General features: G+C 41.6%; 1 protein-coding gene across 4 annotated transcripts in view; it reads left to right on the top strand.

The window, feature by feature from the left end:
• The window catches only part of ACAP3 (ArfGAP with coiled-coil, ankyrin repeat and PH domains 3), a 1,969,869-nt gene that overhangs the window by 1,895,586 nt on the left and 54,246 nt on the right, over nucleotides 1-20,037 (top strand). For all 4 annotated transcript variants that reach the window (XM_044063200.1, XM_044063202.1, XM_044063201.1 and 1 more), the window contains exon 19: nucleotides 2,329-2,427. In XM_044063200.1, coding sequence (XP_043919135.1) covers nucleotides 2,329-2,427 — 99 coding nt within the window. The remainder of the gene's footprint in view (nucleotides 1-2,328; nucleotides 2,428-20,037) is intronic.

Genomic DNA, 20,037 nt, shown 5'->3' with positions numbered 1-20,037 from the left:
TTTTCAGTATGGTTACAAACAGATAAAACTAGGAACAACAGAAACATTTAGAGATAAGTATAATATGCAGTTTTCAGTAGGGCTGCAAACAGTTACAACTAGGAACAATAGAAACATTTAGAGACAAGTATAATATGCAGTTTTCAGTAGGGTTACAAACAGATACAACTAGGAACAATAGAAACATTTAGAGATAAGTATAATATGCAGTTTTCAGTAGGGTTACAAACTTAGATAAAACATAGTAGACAACATCAAAATCATGCGGCTTCAGTTTCAGACAATAATGCACACAGTTATGGCCTAAGTCCCATCAAGAATTCATACACTTATTAGAGTATATTATTGAAATTGCTTAGGGAGAGTTCGCAGGAACAGCGGGTGGGGATTAATCGAGGTTTAAGCAAGGACATTGTCAATGCTGTTGGAAGTGTAGTTTGAGGCGTTTTTTTAACTGGGTTAAGGAGGATTGGTAAGTTCGGCAGGTAGCAAATTCCAAGTTTTGCCTACTGAGTTGGCGAACAGAGATTCCCCATCCACATTTATGCTCTTATTTGTTTGTACCAGCAGTTTGTCAGCAGAACGTAGTGACCTCAGGTTGCTGTATGGTTTGATAATCTTATTTAGTGCTGGTATTTTTTGGGTTGATACAGTATTTTGTGGGTTGCAAGTTGCTTGAATCGGAGAAGACTGCGCCATTCCAGCCATCCTAGTTGAGTTAGGTTGATACAGTAGTGGGTCCTAGAGGTAGGAAATCTAGCAATATGGTGGTAACAACTAGCAAGTTTGGTAAGGGTGGCTTGGTTCAGGTTAGTGAAGAGGGTTGAGGCATAGAGGAGGGTAGAAAGTAGGTGGTATCGAGTGTTGGTGATTCTTGCAAAAGGAGTGAGGAAGGGTTTGATCCTGTATAGGAAGCCCAGTTTTTTGTTGACATATTTGATGGTTTGATTGACATGGATATCATATTTTAGGGCATTATCGACTGTGACGCCCAGGAGGTTTGTGTGAGTATCTGGGGATATAGTTATGCCATTGTTGGAACTTATAGTAAAAAAATGGCGAGGAGGATTTGCAAGTGGGGAAAAGATGAGCAGTTTAGTTTTGTCAGAGTTTAATAGAAGCCAGCAGTTTGCAAACCATTTTTCTACATCATTGAAAGTATTCTGAGTTAGGGTCATAAGCTCTGTTGAGGAGGAGGCGGTACATATTAAAGTAGAGTCGTCCGTGTATTGGATGCAGGTGGCCTTAGGAGTGATGGTGGGTAGGTTATTGATAAAGACTGAGAAGAGTAGTGGTTCTAGTATGGAGCCTTGGGGGACTCCTAGAGTAATGGGTAGATGTGTGGTTAGGGTATTCTGCCATAAATCTGCTTGCTGTCTATCAGACAGGTAAGATTGGTACCATTTAATAGAGCTACTATTCAGTGACAATTCCTTCAGGGTACAGAGAAGCAGTTGGTGATTGACCATATCAAAGGCCTTAGAGAGATCTAGTAAGAGCGCAGAGGTAAGTTTGTTATTGTTTCGGTTGATGTTGATAGAGTTAGAGAAGGGTAGGAGGACTGATGTGGTGCTGTGGTGTGGCGTAAAACCATGCTAAGAGTTGGCCTATAATATGCTTTGAAACTTTAACATTCAAATAATGGAAATAGTAAGAAAAAGAATTCTTCAATGATGTACACGACTTTTATTCTTGTGGAAACAGGCTAAAAATGTACTTACCTTCAGACTTCATATTCAGAGGGAGTTTGGCACAATGGTTAAGATATTTGCCTTACAGACACAAGGTTCAGGGTTTGATTCTCAGATGGGGTAATTGGCTAGACTTAAAATAGCACACAAAGGCAGTTAGCCTAGTACTAATCTGTGAACCTATATGAACAACATATTTTCAGGAAACTGTATCCTAAACTATGTGAACTGTGTTGTTTTTGGATAATATGCTACTCTATATTCTTGTTGACATTGTTACCTTTAAAATGTTATGCAATAAAAAAGTCAACATTTTTTCAGCGCACCCAAAATATATTTGAAGAGTGTTTAAACTTTTACCCTTAAACACAAAAACACATAGCTCAGTTTATAACAGTTGCATGTTTCTTCTAGTGTAGTTCATGGACATGAGTGTACTGCATTATTCTCTAATATGACCGGTTTGTTTTGCCTCTGGAATCCGTTCAGGTAGGAAAAAATAGATTGTATTATTGGAATGATATTGTCTACTTGACATCAAATGATGTCCTGATACTGGGTCAGAACTATGTTATATGAAGAATTATTTGCCTTTCCAGCAAATATTTACCAATTTTGTTATTTTTTAATGAAACAGCTGCTGCATTCGAGAGAAGGTTTCGCCGTGACTCACTTTTCTGTCCAGACGAACTTGATTCTCTATTTTCCTACTTTGACACAAGCACGGGGCCACGTAGTAAGTAATTCTGTTTTCCCCTATTTTCTGGTACCGACTAAACATATCAAATTATAGAACTGTTAGCTTTTACTGTAAGAATCTCCTATGCCAGTGGTGCTAATGATAAACTTGCTGTTCATCAGTTCTGTACTATTTACGATGTGCTTAAGAGATGCTGTGATATCATGGATTGTGTTATGATCAGAAAAGCCAGGGCAGCAGCCCTTGTACATGGCGCTAAAATACTTATTCATGAAACGTGTTTGGCACACTGGCTAGTCTCTGAGTGAAGTAAGGCTTTATACAATTATCTTTCAGTGCAAATGGCATATAGGAGAGATGGAGGGAAAAGTTAATATGTATAGATATGAGTTGTGTTTGTTTTCACCTGTGATGTCCTTTGAGATAAGGCCCTCTTCACTGACAGAAATAATCACAATTGACTTTAAGGTGATAAAGCTGTTTTGAGTGTAGATTGTTTCATAGACACTGGCACTATGAAGACAGCTAGTGTGAAGGAGGAGACTGGCACTATGAAGACAGCTAGTGTGAAGGAGGAGACTGGCACTATGAAGACAGCTAGTGTGAAGGAGGAGACTGGCACTATGAAGACAGCTAGTGTGAAGGAGTAGACTGGCACTATGAAGACAGCTAGTGTGAAGGAGGAGACTGGCACTATGAAGACAGCTAGTGTGAAGGAGGAGACTGGCACTATGAAGACCGCTAGTGTGACGGAGGAGTTTGAATTCCTAATATAAGCCGAATTCAAACACTCAAACCTCCCCGCATTGGCATAACCTTATATGTCTCCTTTATTAATGCCCAACTCTCACCATACTGATGAGGAAAGGAAATAAACTTTATGAATTCCTAGCCTTGCATTAACTGCTATGTGGAGCTGTTCTTCATGAAACCATACAGCCCAAATTTTAAGATCCATTTTAAACATTTTTCAATGCATTTATAATGTGTGATATGCGTTTATGAGAGAGAGACTACATGAACAACTGTAGCACCATACCTCTCAACCTCTTAGAGCAAGAAATCTGGACAAAGCCATAAGTAAAAGTGGGACAGAGGCCCAAAAATAGGGACAGTTTTTAAATATTTCTCTTACAAATTTAGAAAGTTTCTAAAGGATATGAAATCTGAAACTCAAATGTCTGTCATTATTTTCTAACTTCAGTCTTTAATGATTTACCACTAATTTGCTCGAAAACCACAATTTTATGAAAAATGCACCAAAAAATATGAGGCCAAAATCTGGACATTCTGTGAAAATCTGTACAGTAGAGAACTATGCATAGCACGCAAGCTTGTAAGTGGTGGTGTCAATGGATAAACAGTTCCACAGCCATGTCGCTGGTGTCAGAAAGATCAGAAGACTGTGGGTTCAGTCTCAACACTATTTATTTAGTTCATGTGAAATTAACTAACTGGTCTCCAAATGAAAGTATTTTTCATCAGTACTAGTACAGAGCAGATTAGTACTAGGCTAAGTGCCTTTATGGACTATTTTATGCCTAGTCAATTACCCTATGTGAGAATCAAACACTGCACCTTGTGACTGTAAGGTAAACACCTTAATAGTTATGCCAGCCTCCCAGTAGTATATTACAGGTTAATTATAACACAGTGCAATTTAAAATAGTGAATGCAGCTCCCTGGCCATACATCCTCCCAACTCTGTATTCATTGCACCAAACATATTGCCTTTACCCAAATATAGACTGATTAACTCCATTTCAACTCAAATTAAAATAAAATAAATTGGAAAATTGCTATCCAAAAAAACTAGAATCAGTAATACCTAGTGTACTAAAGTCCTGCAAGGCAGAGACCTTCTCCCTAATCCTGTCGTCACCTCTTACAAAGAACATCAAGACAATTTTCCACATACCACTCTAACTCCACAATGGTCAACCCCCAACCTCAATAATTTAACTTTTGGCACCATAAATATTAAAAGCATAAGAAATAAAACTACTGAAGTACATGCCTGGTTTACCCAACACAAGCCTGATATTCTCGCTAAAACTGAAACTTGGCTTTAACCCAGCATAAACCAATCCAAAATTACACGCCCAGCTATAATATCATCCGTAATGACGATATAACGAAGAAAGGTGGTGGAAATGCTTTAATATTTCCCGACAACTATCACATTTCCCCTTACAACAAACCAATACCAAAATTTAGTTCAACAGAGTTTCTTATTGCTTTCCTGACAATAAATAAATATGTATCACTGCCCTTCACATCCTTCCTGAAAACAGTACATTGGATATCTGTGACAATTACGCAAGAAAAAAATACTACTAGGTGATGCCAATATCAATCACTTGGACATAGCCTGTCACTCTCCTTCATGTAGTGTGAACTTGTATGGTGCCACACAACTAATTGTTAGCCCCACAAATTATAGCAAGACATCAAAGTCCTTATTAGACTGGATCCAAGTATCAAATCCTAGCAAAATCAACACCAAAGGTAGAATGTCAGACTCTCTCAGTGACCATTTCCCAATCTATATGACCAGATATCTCACACATCCAGTTAAACAGCATATTTATAAAACAACACAACTACCCTATCATCTATTAACTGGAACATCCTACCCCCAACCCCCCACCCCACCCGATGATGCTGTAAATGAATTCAGTATAATTTTCCTAAATATCCTAAATGGCCATACACTAGAAGGAAGAGACTAAAAAGAAATAATGCAATTTTTCTTATCCAAAAGAAAAGAATGCGGGTGTATATTAAAAGATCAAAGAGGTGTTTCAGCAAACATCTGTTGGTCGACATGTAATGAGCGAACGCACTAAAGCACGAATGCTCAAAACAGCGGTTTCTTTCCCTGGGAAAGAAACCACTAGCAGACACACACACACTTTAAAATATAACAACGTGGGGGGCAAAGCCCCAATGGGGTCTATATTAGAACATTAAAGTTTCAAAATTTTGACTGTTCTAATATCGACCCCTATTCAGCGAAAGCTGGAAATATCGAAGCAACAGAAAACCGAATGTATTTCCTAAGGAAAGAATTTAGTTGTCCGTTTCTGTTGCTTCGGTATTTTCAGCGCTGTGGTGGAAAGTTACGGGTCGGGTTCAGGTAAGTGTGCGATTTGAGTGCGGGTTAGGTTAGTTAGGGTTAGGGCGCGGGTTAGGTATGTGTGCAATTGTGTGGACATGAGGGTTAGGGCGGGTTAGGTGAGTTAGGGTTAGGGTGCGGGTTTGGTATGTATGCGATTGTGTGGACGTGAGGGTTAGGGCGGGATAGGTGAGTTAGGGTTGGGGCACAGTGAGGTGAGTGTGCGATAGTGACGGATCTTAGGGTTAGGGTTTGGGTTAAGGTAAGTGGATAGTTAGTGGTGTGTGTATAGTTTAATGTAGGGTTAGGTGTAAGATTTTAGGTGTACATGTGTGGATTGCTGTTTGTTTGGTGTGCTTGTGTTGTGTGTATGTGTTTTGGAACAGCAAATTTTTTCCCTAGGAAAAAATTTGCTGTTCTGTATGTTCGATGTTTTCAGCTTTCTCTGAATAGGGGTCGATATTAGAACATTCGAAGTTTTGAAACTTCGATGTTCTAATATAAACCCCCCCCCACCAACATGGGCGGTTGTGCCCCCCACACCCACCCTAACTAAATATACCAATTCTGAGATCGCACTACAGTGAGGAAAGGGGTGAACGCACAGGGATGGCCAAGCAATTTCTTTCCCAGGGAAAGAAGTCACTGTTTTGAGCGTTCGTGCTTTAGTGCATTCGCTCATTACGTGCTGACCAAGAGGTGTTCGCTGAAACACCTCTTCGATCTTTTAATATAGACCCAAGAATGCTAATGCAGGGCAGAGCAAAAGCATGTAAAGAATGGGAAAAGTATAAAGCAGTTCAGTAAACCAAGGTGATAAGGATGAAACACAGCAGGCTGATCATAAAAAATGTTTTATTTTACTACGTAAGCACTTTTGCATCCACTTCAAGGTGCTTCATCAGACCATTAAAGTTGACACTAAAGGCCATTAAATACTAAAAAGCACCCAGTCAACATGGATGCAATTAACCAATTAAGAACTTAAAGACACACTGAAAATTTTCTAAAAAACATTAAAAGAAATACAAATACAAATTAAACTAAACACTTCAAAAGCAAATACATACAATCACTTAATAGGTCGTGCTGATAAATAAGGCTTCAATGATATACTGGCATTCAGCCCAGGGGGGTTATCTGCATTAAGCTTTATAGTCCATCCAGTTTCACTCTGTTCAAGCATATTGTTAAAAAATATAAAACAACAATATCTTGGAAGCGTCTGAATGCTCCATAGCTGTACTAAAAAGCAAATAAATGAAGACAAAAAAACAAACTGTACTATAACAACTTTCAGAACAATAGTAAACAGAACCCCGACAATTCTGGTCATCAAATAAAGAAATCTTACATCCTGGCTATATGTTCAACCCTAACCCCTATCCCAATAACTCACCCCTCAAAACTGCAATAGAATTCAACTGTTATTTTGTAGATAGTGTAGTATTGCTAACCAAGGATTCCCCAACATCTAATCCCAACCTTGTCAAATAGCCACATATCACCACATCCACTTTCACCTTCAAACCTGTGCCCACATCCTATATAAAACTACTCTTAAACAAACACAAACCATGTTCTTCTTCAGCTGGTGACTTTCCAAATGAGTACCTAAAAATAGCAACTGATAGCATTGCCTATCCCATCTCAATCCTTATAAATAGATTACTCTAGGAATCCCATATTCCTTCTCTCTGAACAAAAAGTTACACATTATCACTCTGCATCAAGGAGAAAATTCATCAGACATTACTAACTTTAAACCTATAGCAATCTTATACCCCCTCTCCAAAATACTTTGCTAAACTATCTCCTGCAGGAAGAACTCCTGTCCCCCACACAGCATGGCTTCCATCTCTCCTGTAGTACAAACACTTCACTTATAACCTTTGTAGATACTGTCAAAAAAGCTAAAGATAATGGCAAACCTGTCTCCTCCTTATTTCTAGATTTGTCTAAAGCCGTTGACATGGTTTTTCACAGCAAACTTCTACTTCAAATGTCCTCACTAGGTCTATCTCAGCCCACCTTTCTGTGATTCAAAAGCTACCTATCCAATAGGTACAAGTGAGTAAGATGACACTCCACACTCTCTCCTTACCTCCCAGTCACCACCAGTGTACCACAAGGCTCTAGTCTTGGTCCCCTCCTCTTTAACATTCTCACGAACACCCCCACCCACATCCACACAACACACCTCAGTAACACAGATGACTCTACACTCATATTCACATCTGACAACATGGCACACCTCCAAAAAAATTACTCGGGGAGCTTTAACAGCCACTGAAATATGGCTTTGTAATTCACAACTCAAAACAGTACACTGAGAGTAAAATCTAAGCACGTTTGTGTCACACACCTACCAGTACAGGGTATCAAACCCCGGACTGACTATGTCTACTTCTTTTTTCCCCATATTCCTCTCTCCTAATAATATAACCTTTGAAGTCAACTCTTGTGGCAAATTATTAAGGATGATACTGGATTATGATCTTAAATTTAACCTGCATATACAAATTTGCATAGAAAAATCAGCAAAAACTAGGGATTCTTTGCAGAGCTACAAACTTTCTCACTGATGCAACTAAGATTACACTTGTCACTACTTATCTCCTCACCTGGCTACTTTGTGGAGCTCCCATCCTTACTGCCCTCCAGGCATCACAAAAATCAAAAGTTGAACAATTATATAATAAAGTGGGTAAATCTGAACAAATACCCCTTTCAAAACCCACCAGTGTAGAGCACTAAAAAGCCTCAATTGGTTAAAACTACCCCCATCATCTAATGTATACACAGCTTCTTACCACCTATAAAATTATCCAGAATCCATCTGCTTCTCCAGCACTACACACCATTCTACACAACTGTGTCCCCAATCAACCATTACGATCCAATGACCAAAAACCTCTTCTCTGTCTGTCTGCAAACCTTTCAAATCTGCTGGACATGATCTGTATATATCATGGTGCTAAATCTGGAACTCCTTACCTGTATCCTTCAGAGCAGTACAGTTCTTTCAAACATTTCTGAAAGACGTCCTAGCCAAATCTGTCTCTATTCTTGCTCAACAACTAGGTTAAACCATATTGTTAAATATTAAGAAGTACCTGTTTATACCTTACAACCCTTACTATTCTTTCTTCATTTACTTCTGTACTTCAGTCAGTTACTCTGTTCCCCTGACTGTTAATATGCCATAACCCTGTTTTTTCTGTCTCTCACTCATTGTATTGCAACTCGTTTGTATTGCAGTAGCTTACATTTAACTTCTCTATAAACCGGTTAAACTTTCTATAATTTTAAATCATTATCATGCTATAGGTGGATTGGACACACTAAACTGGCCCTAGGCGTGAGTGCATGCGTGTGTGTGCCTTCTGTGGAAGGTTGGGCGCTGAGCTGGCAACTCGACACAGTAAAACTCCACTGCCAATTATGAGCAGACGGTGATCCGCTGTGGCGACCCCTAACCGGGAAAAGCCGAAAGAAGAAGAAGAAGAAGATCATATAAGTTGTATCTATTCTTAACCAATATTTTCACCTAATATCTAATCTGATATAATTATGTAAACTGTAGATATTTTGCATTATTTTTGAAGACTGTAAAATTAGTATTCTTAAAATGTTTTTGTACTATTTTGGAACATTTTTCCACAGGCCTTTGTTGAATATGGGCAATTACCTAGTCAGATTTTCCTGGTAATCAAGTGTCAATAGATAAATACATTACAAAGCCCATAACTGTGACCTTTTGACCAGTAGAAATTATAGTGTGAACATGGGGATGATGCAAGTCTGGGGTTACAGTACCTCATAGGATTCCTCCTGATTGGGTAATAGGGATGTGGAAATGGAGGTGTAATAACATATCTTGGGATTTGCTGGTTTTCTGTTTTATGTGCAGATTACTTTTAAAATATTTGAACTTGCGGCATCTGGCCTAATAGTTTGGATATGAAGCAAGTTAATACACAGCTAAAGTATTAAAGCTGAGGATTTATTAATACCATCTAATCTTACAACAATAGTATACCTCTGAGGTGACTAATTTAAATGTATGGGTGGTAAAACTATGTGACAAGGTGACTTTTCAATCAGCTTTTCTTTAAAGAAAGTATTAATGGCAGTATGTCATAGACCAGGTGGTAATGGGTTCCACTGACTACAAGGCTGAACTGCAGTCTTGAATACAACACAGGCGTATTATTGCATGACCTGAACACAGCAGTACAGCCGTATTACTGCATGACCTGAACACAGCAACACAACCATATTATTGCATGACCTGAACACAGCAATACAGCCGTATTATTGCATGACCTGAATGCAGCAATACAGCCATGTTATTGTGTGACCTGAACACAGCAATACAGCCGTATTATTGCATGACCTGAACACAACAATGCAGCCATATTATTGCATGACCTGAACACAGTAATGCAGCCATATTATCGCATGACCTGAACACAGCAACACAGCCGTATTAGTGCATGACCTGAACACAGCAATACAGCCGTATTATTGCATGACCTGAACAAAGCAACACAGCCGTATTATTGTATGAACTGAACACAGCAACACAGCTGTATTATTGCATGACCTGAACACAGCAATACAGCCGTATTATTCCATGCTCCAAAGGAATACTGTTTTTGGTGGTTGCTTATTCTATCTCCAGTGTACCCTCTTTGAAATTTAAAGGCCCTAGTCTCTATCTGGAAGCAAGAAGATGGGTCTGTAAAATGCACATGTAAAGAGTTTATTGCTGCATATCAGAAGCCCCCTTTGCAGTTGACAACACACTTTGTCAGATTCCTTAATGCTACACTAAGTGTACACGATCCGTATTCAAGAACATCCCTACCACATTTTTTGTGCTTTCTAGTAACTCAGAAGGATTACACTAAGTGTACATGTAGTTACACTTTCTGTTAACCTTTATGAATCCCCCTCATTGTTTACAGCTGCAAGAAAATCAGTAGGAAAACTGAAATTAGGAGGAAGAAGGTGCGAGCTGTGCTTGTCTTGTCTGTTCACTTAGTGTAGCCATTAATGAATCTCAATGACCATTTTAACATGAAAGTGAAAATGCAGACTAGAAGAAGCACACGTAGGTGTACCATGTACTGACTTGTGGAACACCAGAGTACTTTATGCCAACATTTAAAAAATATATATACCACTATTACTTTTTGTTGTTAGAAGGCAAACAAAGCCATTCCCCTAGCAGACATTAGAGAAATTGCAGAAAGTGGACGTCAACAGTGAGATGTCCCTACAGAGAGTGCTGCCCTGGATGCTCCCCAAGTCAAGCTCCTTACAGGGAATTCTGCCTGGGATGCTTCCCAAGTCAAGCTTCCTACAGGGAAAGGTGCCCTGGATGCTTCCCAAGTCTCCCTGTTGGGAATGCTGTATTGGATGATTCCCCAGAAAAGCTTTCTACAGGGAAAGGTGCCCTGGATGCTTCCCAAGTCTCCCTATTGGGAATGCTGTATTGGATGATTCCCCAGAAAAGCTTCCTACAGGGAAAGCTACCCTGAATGCTTCCCAAGTTGAGATTCCTGGTAGAAAAGCTGCCCAAGGCTTCCCAAGTCAACTCCCTACATTGAATGTTGCCTTGGATGATTCCCATGCTGCCAGCTGGAGAAAGAAGAGGAGACAAAATACAGGTGCACAGTTTAAAACAAAATGTGTCATTGACCCGTACAGTCAAATCTTCTGTCCATAGCCAGACACGTATTTAGGAATTCTGCAATTCTTGGTTGCTCAGCTTTTAGTCCTACTTTAAATTTAGCTTTTTTTATATATACAAGTATAATAATATATAATAATTATAAATAAACCTATATATATATATATATATATATATATATATATATATATATATATATATATATATATATATGTGTGTGTGTGTGTGTGTGTGTGTATACATATATGAAATACGTGTTTGTGTTTATACACACACATACATATGCATGTATTGCTCTGCTTTATAGTGGGGTTTCTTTGTTGACTCTTAACCAAAGCTTTTACAATTTATTATAGGTTCATAAGTAGGTACTAGGCTATCTACCCAAAGGCATTATTAAGCCTAGCCAGAATGTTCATAGGTAGGTACTAGGTTATCTACCCGAGGGCATTTATAAGCCTAGCCAGAGTTTGTCGGCTTTCGCTGCCCCACTGATTAATTAACTGAGCCCCTGTCAAGCTGAGCCAATGAAGTGATCCCAGGGATGTATTTTCTGTTACCTATCCACTCGTCAAGGCTTCTCTTGAAGAGTGTTAGTGAGGGGCTCTGCCTAATGTAGTTTGGAATTTTATTACAAAGCATGGGGAGTCTCTGTGACAGGAATCTATCCCTCCATCATGTTCTACTTATTGTTGTGGCGAGGTTTAGCTCACTAGAGCACGTGGCTCGCAGTGACTTGGATTTCTTTAGGTGGAGCGTGTCCATCAGTTCTGAGTTGGACATGGCTTTGTAACTAAGGCAGAGATCACCTCTGAGTAAGCGATATGTCACTGAGTACAGCCAGAGTTTTTTCAGTCAGGCTGCATAGGACATATATTTGAGGCCAGTAATCCTCTTGGTGAGGTACTTTTGTGGTCTTTCCAGCTGTTGGAAGTGTCTTGTGTGGTACATCCCAAATGGGGCCTTGTACTCTATGATGGGTTTAATGAGTGACGGGTAGAGGGGTACTATAACCTCTTTATTTCTAGATGCGAACCCTTTAGTAATTAGATGGGCCACATAGAAAGATTTCCTAACTACTTTGGCAATATGATTGTCAAAGGAGAGATTACTATCTACCTGGGTCCCCAGATCTCTTATTACCTTTTCTGTATTAAGGGGGCAGCCACCTATGTAGTAATTCGTGGGTGTTTTGTTTTTCCCAAATGGAATGATTATGCATTTTTTGTCATTTAGCTTGAGTCCATGACTTTGACAACAGGTGTCAATCTCAGTAAGGCCCTTTTGGAGGATGTCCGTGTCAGCCGGAGAGTCAGTTATAGCTCCCAGTTTGCAGTCATCAGCGAACTTGGTTAGCCATAGTCCTCCTGTGTTTGCCTACACTTCTGAGAAGTATATGCCGAACAGTAAGGTTCCCAGGACCGAGCCTTGTGGGACACCACTTGTGACTGATTTAGAGTCAGACCTGGAGCCTGCTATTCTTACCGTGTGAGTTCTGTCTGTAAGCCAGTTGGCAACCCATCTCATGATGTAGGGGTTTATGTTCAGGCTGGTGAGGTTTTCTGTAATACCCAAGTGGGGAATGGTGTCGAAAGCCTTGGCAAGGTCAAGGTAGGCTGTGTCAACCACCTTTCCCTCGTCTATGACCTTGGTGACTGTCTCAAAGAAGTCAACCAGGTTTAGTAGGCATGATCTGCCCTTAACAAAGCCAAACTGGGTCAGGTCAACTGTTTGGAGGTTCCCAATGTCTTTGTTTCATGATGATGCGCTCCATAGCCTTGCAGACCAGGCTAGTCAGGCTATGGGGCGATAGTTACCAGGGTCAGTTGTGGCCCCTCCTTTGTGGAGAAGAATAACCGTTGCTGTGCACCATTCTATGGGCATGTAGCCTGTGGAGAGGCTGAAGTTGAGCAGCGTGTTTAGGTGGGGGGTTAGTTTGTTCTGTAGTTCATGCAAGAAGCAGCCTGGGACACCATCTGGTCCCACTGACGCTGTTTTTGGCTTTTGAAAGGGCTGTTTTCACCTGTGTGTCTGTAAGTTTTGGGACACTACACTTTTCCGTTATTGTTGTGGGCCCTTTTGGAGGTGAGAGGGGGGTGAAGTTTGCACTGAATCTATCTGCCAGGATGTTGGCAATATCAGCAGGTTCAGTATATTTTGTGCTATTTTGCACTAGTTCAGAGCATATCTGTGAGTTGCCACTTAGATTCTTAACATAGGTAAGAAGGCTTTATGGTTATCTTTTGAATCCTTGGCTATTTTTCTTTCGAAGTTAGCCTTGGATGGTTTCATGAGGGACCTTAGTTTCTTACTGATACTGATCAGGGATGTCTTTCCTTCTTGGGATTTGCTTTTTTTCTGAACTAGTTTCCTCCTTCTATTGTATAGCCTGTTTATTGCAGGGGTCCACCAAACTGGTTTTCTTCTCTTAGAGGAGTGAGTTTTGGTTTTGCTAGGGATGGCACGAACCATGCATCCTTGTAGGTGCTCATAGGTTCATAGGTTCATAGGTTGGTACTAGGCTATCAGCCCTAGGGCCTATACAAGCCTAGCCATAACAATTCCCTGGCTATTTCTTCCCACATTATTTACTTTCCTGGACCCTTGTCTAGCAGGGCGACTGACGTGATCCCTGGGGTGAATTTCCTTTCTCCCATCCAATCGTCAAGGTTCCTGTTGAAGAGGTCCAAAGAGGCACTCTGCTTGACATGTATGGGCAATCTATTCCAGAGTCTGGGGAGTCTCTGGGTCAGGAACCTATCCCTCCAGCATGTTTTGTTTATTGTGATGACAAGGTTTAGATCCCTGGAGCGTGTAGCTCTGAGGGATTGGGATTTCTTTAAGTGTAGCATGTCCAACAGCTCTGGGTTTGACATGGCCTTGTATGTTAAGCAGAGATCGCCCCTGAGTAGACGATATGCGACAGAGTATAGCTGGAGTTTTTTAAGGCGGTCAGCATAGGGCATCTGCTTTAGGCCTGTGATTCTTTTAGTGAGGTATTTCTGAGGCCTTTCCAGTTGTTGCAGATGTCTTGAGGTGCATACCAAATGGGGCGTTGTATTCTATAATGGGTCTAATGAGGGATGAGTACAGTGGGACAATGACCTCCTTTTTTCTGGATGAAAAGCCCTTCGTGATGAGGTGTGCCACATAGAAGGATTTCCTGACTGTTGTGGCGATGTGGTTATCGAAGGTGAGACCACTGTCCACCTGTGTCCCTAAGTCTCTTATCACACTTTCTGTGTTTAGTGTACTGCCACCTATATGGTAATTCATGGATACATGTTTTTTCCCAAAGGGGATAAAAATACATTTCTTGGCATTGAGCTTGAGCCCATGGCTCTGGCACCAAGCATCTGTTTCTGTAAGGCCCTTTTGTAGAGTATCCACATCATTTGGGGATTCAGTAATGGCTCCCAGTTTGCAGTCATCTGCAAACTTTGTTAGCCAGAGTCCCTTAGTGTTGACCTGTACTTCAGAGAAGTAGATGCCAAACAAGAGTGAGATGCCAAACAAGAGCGGCCCCAGGACTGAACCCTGAGGTACTCCACTTGTCACTTGTCTGGAGCTGGATTTGGAGTCGGCTACTTTTACAGTGTGGGTTCTATCAGTAAGCCATTTAGTAACCCATTGGGTGACGTAGGGATTAATGCCAAACTTAGTAAGTTTATCTATGATTCCAGAGTGGGGGATGGTGTCAAAGGCCTTGGCATGGTCTAGATAGGCTGTGTGGACCACCTTACCCTTGTCCATGGCTCTGGAGACTGATTCAAAGAAGTCAATCAGGTTCAGGAGATAAGATCGGCCCTTCACAAACCCAAACTGGGTGGGGTCCAGTGTTTGAAGGTTGCCAATGTCTTTGTTTATAAGTTCCATGATAATACGCTCCATGGCCTTGCAGATAAGGCTTGTCAGACTGATGGGACGGTAGTTTCCAGGATCCAAGGTGGATCCCCCCTTGTGGATTGGGATAACTGTAGCTCTGCGCCACTCAGTGGGCACGAAACCTGAGGTGAGGCTATGATTAAACATGACACTTAGGTGAGGTGCCAGTTCATATTGTAGTTCATGTAGTACACAGCCCGGGATGTCATCTGGTCCCATGGATGCTGTATTCTTGGCTTTAGAGAGTGCATTTTGTACCTGTGTGGCCGTTATTACTGGAATTTGGCAATCTTCCGGTATTGAGATGGGCCATTTAGGGGGTGAGAGGGGGTGAAGTTGGCACTGAATCGATCTGCCAGGATATTGGCAATATCCTTCGGATCAGTATATTTAATGCCATTCTGTTTTAGCTCAGAGCAGATCTGAGCATTGCCATTTAGATTCTTGACATAGTTATAGAATGCTTTGTAGTTGTCTTTGGAATCTTTGGCAATTTTGTTTTCGTAACTAGCTTTGGAGGATTTTATGAGGCATCTCAGTTTCTTACTGAGGCTAGTAAGGGAGTTTTTTGCATCCTGGGATTTTCCTCTTTTCTGCAAAAGTTTCTTCCTTTTGTTGTAAAGTTTGTTTATGGCAGGGGACCACCAGATTGGCTTCCTTTTTTGGATGAGAGCATTTTGGTTCTATTTGGGATGGCACGATTCATGCATGAGTGGATGTGCTCGTACAGTGCCTTAGTGTAGGATTCAGCAGTTGAACTTTCAGTTCCCGTCTGCATGGGTGTCATGAAGTTTGTCACTTCTGACTTGAGTAGCATGAAGTTGGCTTTGGAGAAGTTTTTATGGTGGTTTCTTTACTGGGGGTGGGGTGGGATGTGGATGTTAAGGGTGATTAGCTTATGGTCAGACCTGACTAACGAGGGGTGACCATAGGTATGGAGCATTGATTTCCCATGTTGGTAATGACCAGGTCTAGGATATTGGAGCCCCTGGTGGGACTATGGATTAGTTGATCCAGGGCATTGGAATTTATGAATTCCAAGAACCGTTGTGCAAAGGTGTTCGGACATGAGTAGTTTTCCCAGTTAATGGCAGGGTAGTTAAAATCACCCAGTATTAGGGTGTTTGGTTCTATCTTAATATTTTCCAGTATGTTTAGAAAGGTGTAGTGAGAATCTTGGGGTATGGTGGGGGATCTGTAGCAAGCTACAGTTTGGATTGCAGTCTTACCTAGTGTTAGTTGCACTTGGAGAATTTCAGACACATTGTGTTGGCCAACTAGCCTGGTGGTGTGAATATCCTTGGTGAATATTGACACTCCTCCACCTTTAGTGTTTCGGTCCTGGTTTGTTGGCCGAAAAGTGTGGTAAGAGTTGTAGCCTGGTATTGCAGGGGTGCTCTCTGGAGCCTTGAACCAGGTCTCAGTTACTGCACAGATATCGATGTTCTTCATTTTTAGGAGTGCCTCGAGAGAGTGCATTTTGAGGTTTAGACTTCTAGCATTGAGTAGCATTACCTTCAGATTTTGCATGCTTGTACCTGTTACGGTGGTGGTTTTGTCCTTTGAAGTTTGCCTAAAAAAGGCACTATAGGGGTGGCAAGAGCCTTAGCCAGTAACCTGAATCCCAGGGGCGACAGGTGCAGACCATCTCTGGCAAAGCATTGTGGTCTGTCAATCATGTCACCCCAGGTAGACAGATACTGGATCCCCTTTGAATGACACCATAAGCTTAGCCAATTGTTGAAGTCAGTCATTTTATCCTTATATTGTGGTATCATTCTGGGCGAAGGCAGGATGCTACTCAGGGCTAGGGTCATACCTGCCTGGGCCACATGATCCGAGAGCTCTTCCATGTCTCTTTTCATGTAGTCCAGGGAGGTACATCTCAAGTCATTCACTCCAACATGGACAATGACAGAGTCATATTTGTACTTGTTGTGGAGTGACTTGAGTGCATGCGTTATGTGGTGGATCCTGGCACCCGACAGGCAGCTGACTGTAATTTTCTCCTTATTCAACCTGGTGAGAGGGACATCAGTGTGCCGGACTATAGAGTCACCTATGACTAAAGTGTTAGGTACATTGTCTTGCCTTAGGGGCTGTTGCTGGGTGGCACACTGGTGTTGTGAACTATGTGACACATTGGTTGTGATTGGTGTTTGTTTGCGTTTCAGCTTCAGAGGTCTTTGTTGCTTGGGCAGGTTACAGTTAAGGGCCTCTGCATATGTGGATTTAGTGTTGCTATATGTGGGTGTTGGTGGTGCGGGTTTAGAAGGGCTTTGTGTTGCTTGAGGTGTAGTGTGGGTGTTAACCTTCACCTCTTGACTGTTTAGCACAATCTTGGGTGGAGAGAGCTTTGCTTCCATTTTGGCTATGTAAGTGCATCTCTCACAGGTTGTAGTGTTGGGTGGTAGGAGGAGAGGGTTGTCTGTGTACATGAGGCAATTGCTGCATTGCCCCAGTATGCCCAGATTCACCAGGTGGACAGGAGAAATCACCGGAAGCTGACCCTTGGACATGCCTGGTTTGGGGCTTTTTTTTTTCTTTGTAAAGTATAGGAGCTGTTTCCTTAGCAAGGTACTTTGCAATTATAGGCTGTTTAGTGCCTACTATTAATTTCTCCTTGTTAACAAGGAGAGTTCAGTGTTTGTATGAGTTTAAGGCTTCCTAGTGCTTTCCAGCAGGTATTAGAGAAAGTGCTAGTCACAGGGATGCTTAAAGGTAAGATTGAAAAGAATGCACTCTGCAGTGTGCACTAGAGAAGTTAGATGTGAAAGTAGGTAACTTGAGTTTTACCTGTTTACAAAGTTAAGGTTTAGTGGAGAGTTACTATTTTCAAACAGCAAGATGGATTGAAAGGGGTGGTCACTTTTGTATTTTGGTACTATGAAATACTGTAGGATGGCCAATAAATTTAAATAATTGAAGGGGTGGATTTCAAAAATGATGATTTTGTGATTACTCACATAAGCCAGTGAAAGTAGAGAGAAATGAGATATATGGTCAGATTAACATAAGAGGTGGGCAACTAGAAAGACATTGGTATTTAACAAGACAACTTAAATGGGTGGGAGGGCAGGAAAAAATTCTGCCTGACTCAGAACAGAGAGAGCTGTGGTCTCTTTTGAAGTTTTAATACGCTGTTAAAACAGAATGCAAGCAAAACACAAGGTAAAGAAAACAGTGCATTTGTAAAGTGCATTTGTAAAGGTTTCTGCATCTTGTGCAGCATTATCCTTTAGCGTGGGGGCTGAGAAACTTACCACCTCTATCTTAAGTAAGGTGAAGTTTGCTTTAGAAAAGTTTTTACTGTGGTTTCCTTAGTTGGGGGTGGTGGTGGGGTGTGGACATCCAGAATGATTAGTTTATGGTCTGATCTAACCAGTGATGGGTTGACCTCCGGTGTGGAACACCTGTCGCCCATGTTGGTGATGACCAGGTCCAATATGTTTTCACCTCTGGTAGGGGAGTTTACCAGATAATCCAGGGCATTTGAGTTGATGAATTCCAGGAAGTTCTGAGCCTGGGAATTTGTACTCGAGCAGTTTTCCCAGTGAATGGTAGGGTAATTGAAATTGCCCAATATCAGTGTGTTCGGTAGGACCTTCATGTTTTCCATTGTCTCCAGAAAGGTGGAGTAGTGGTCCTGGGTCATGGAGGGCGATCTGTAGCAGGCCCAAATTGCATTGCAGATTTGCCCAATGTTAGTTGCACATGGATGATCTCAGAGGTATCATGCTGTGCCACTACCCTGGAGGTGTAGGTATCCTTGATGAATATGGATACACCCCCTCCTTTTGTGTTCATTCCGTGTTCTGCGGCCGAAACGTGTGGTATGAGCTGTAGCCTGGTAGTGCTGGGGTGCACTGTTGGAGCCTTGAACCAGGTTTCAGTTACTGAACAGATTTCGACATCCTCCATACTGAGGAGTGCTTCAAGCGCGTGCAATTTGAGATTTAAACTCCTGGTGTTGAGTAACATAACCCTCAGTTTTTTGTTAATTGTGCTGTTTACGGAGGTGGGTTTAACTTTTGTACATTGGCTAAGAAAGGCGCTATGGGGACAGCAAGAGCCTTGGCCAGTATTCAAAAGCCTAGGGGTGACAGGTGTAAGCCGTCTCTTGCGAAGCAACGTGACTTGTCGAGCATGTCATCCCAGGCTGACAGACACTGGATCCCCTTTGAATTACACCAGAAGCTTAGCCAATTGTTGAAATTGATAATTTTTTCTTTATACTGAGGTATCATTCTTGGTGAGGGCAGGATGCTACTCAGGGTCAGGGTCATACCAGCCTGGGCTGCATGATCAGAGAGCTCTTCCATGTCTCTTTTCATGTAGTCCAGGGAGGTTGTGTGTTGGCTTTCGCCGCCCCCTTATATTAGTTCCCTGTGTCTCTGTCCAGCAGAGCCACTGAAGTGATCCCCGGGGTAAACTTTCTGTTTCCCATCTACTCATCAAGGTTTCTCTTGAAGAGTGTTAGCGAGGAGCTCTGCCTAATGTAGATTGGAATCTTGTTCCAAAGCATGGGAAGTCTCTGGGACAGGAATCTATCCCTCCAGCACGTCCTATTTATAGTTGTGGTGAGGTTTAGATCCCTAGAACATATGGCTCGAGGGGATAAGGTTTTCTTCAAGTGGAGCATGTCCATCAATTCTGGGTTGGACATGGCCTTGTATGTCAGACAGAGATCACCTCTGAGTAGGTGGTATGCAACCAAGTACAGCTGGAGTTTCTTCAGTCGAGCTGCATAGGGCATCTGTTTGAGGCCAGTGATCCTCTTGGTGAGGTGCTTCTGTGGGCTTTCCAGCTGTTGCAGGTGTCTTGTAATGTACATCCCAAATAGGGCATTGCACTCTATGATGAGTCTGATGAGTGATGAGTAGAGGGCACAATGACCTCTTTTGATCTGGATGCAAACCCTTTTGTGATTAGGTAGGCCACA

The sequence above is a fragment of the Protopterus annectens genome, chromosome 2.part1, assembly GCF_019279795.1.
Source record: "Protopterus annectens isolate FY-2018-M chromosome 2.part1, PAN1.0, whole genome shotgun sequence".
NCBI lineage: Eukaryota > Metazoa > Chordata > Ceratodontiformes > Protopteridae > Protopterus > Protopterus annectens.
The sequence above is the reverse complement of the archived record's forward strand: the minus strand, read 5'-3'. Positions and strand labels throughout refer to the sequence as shown.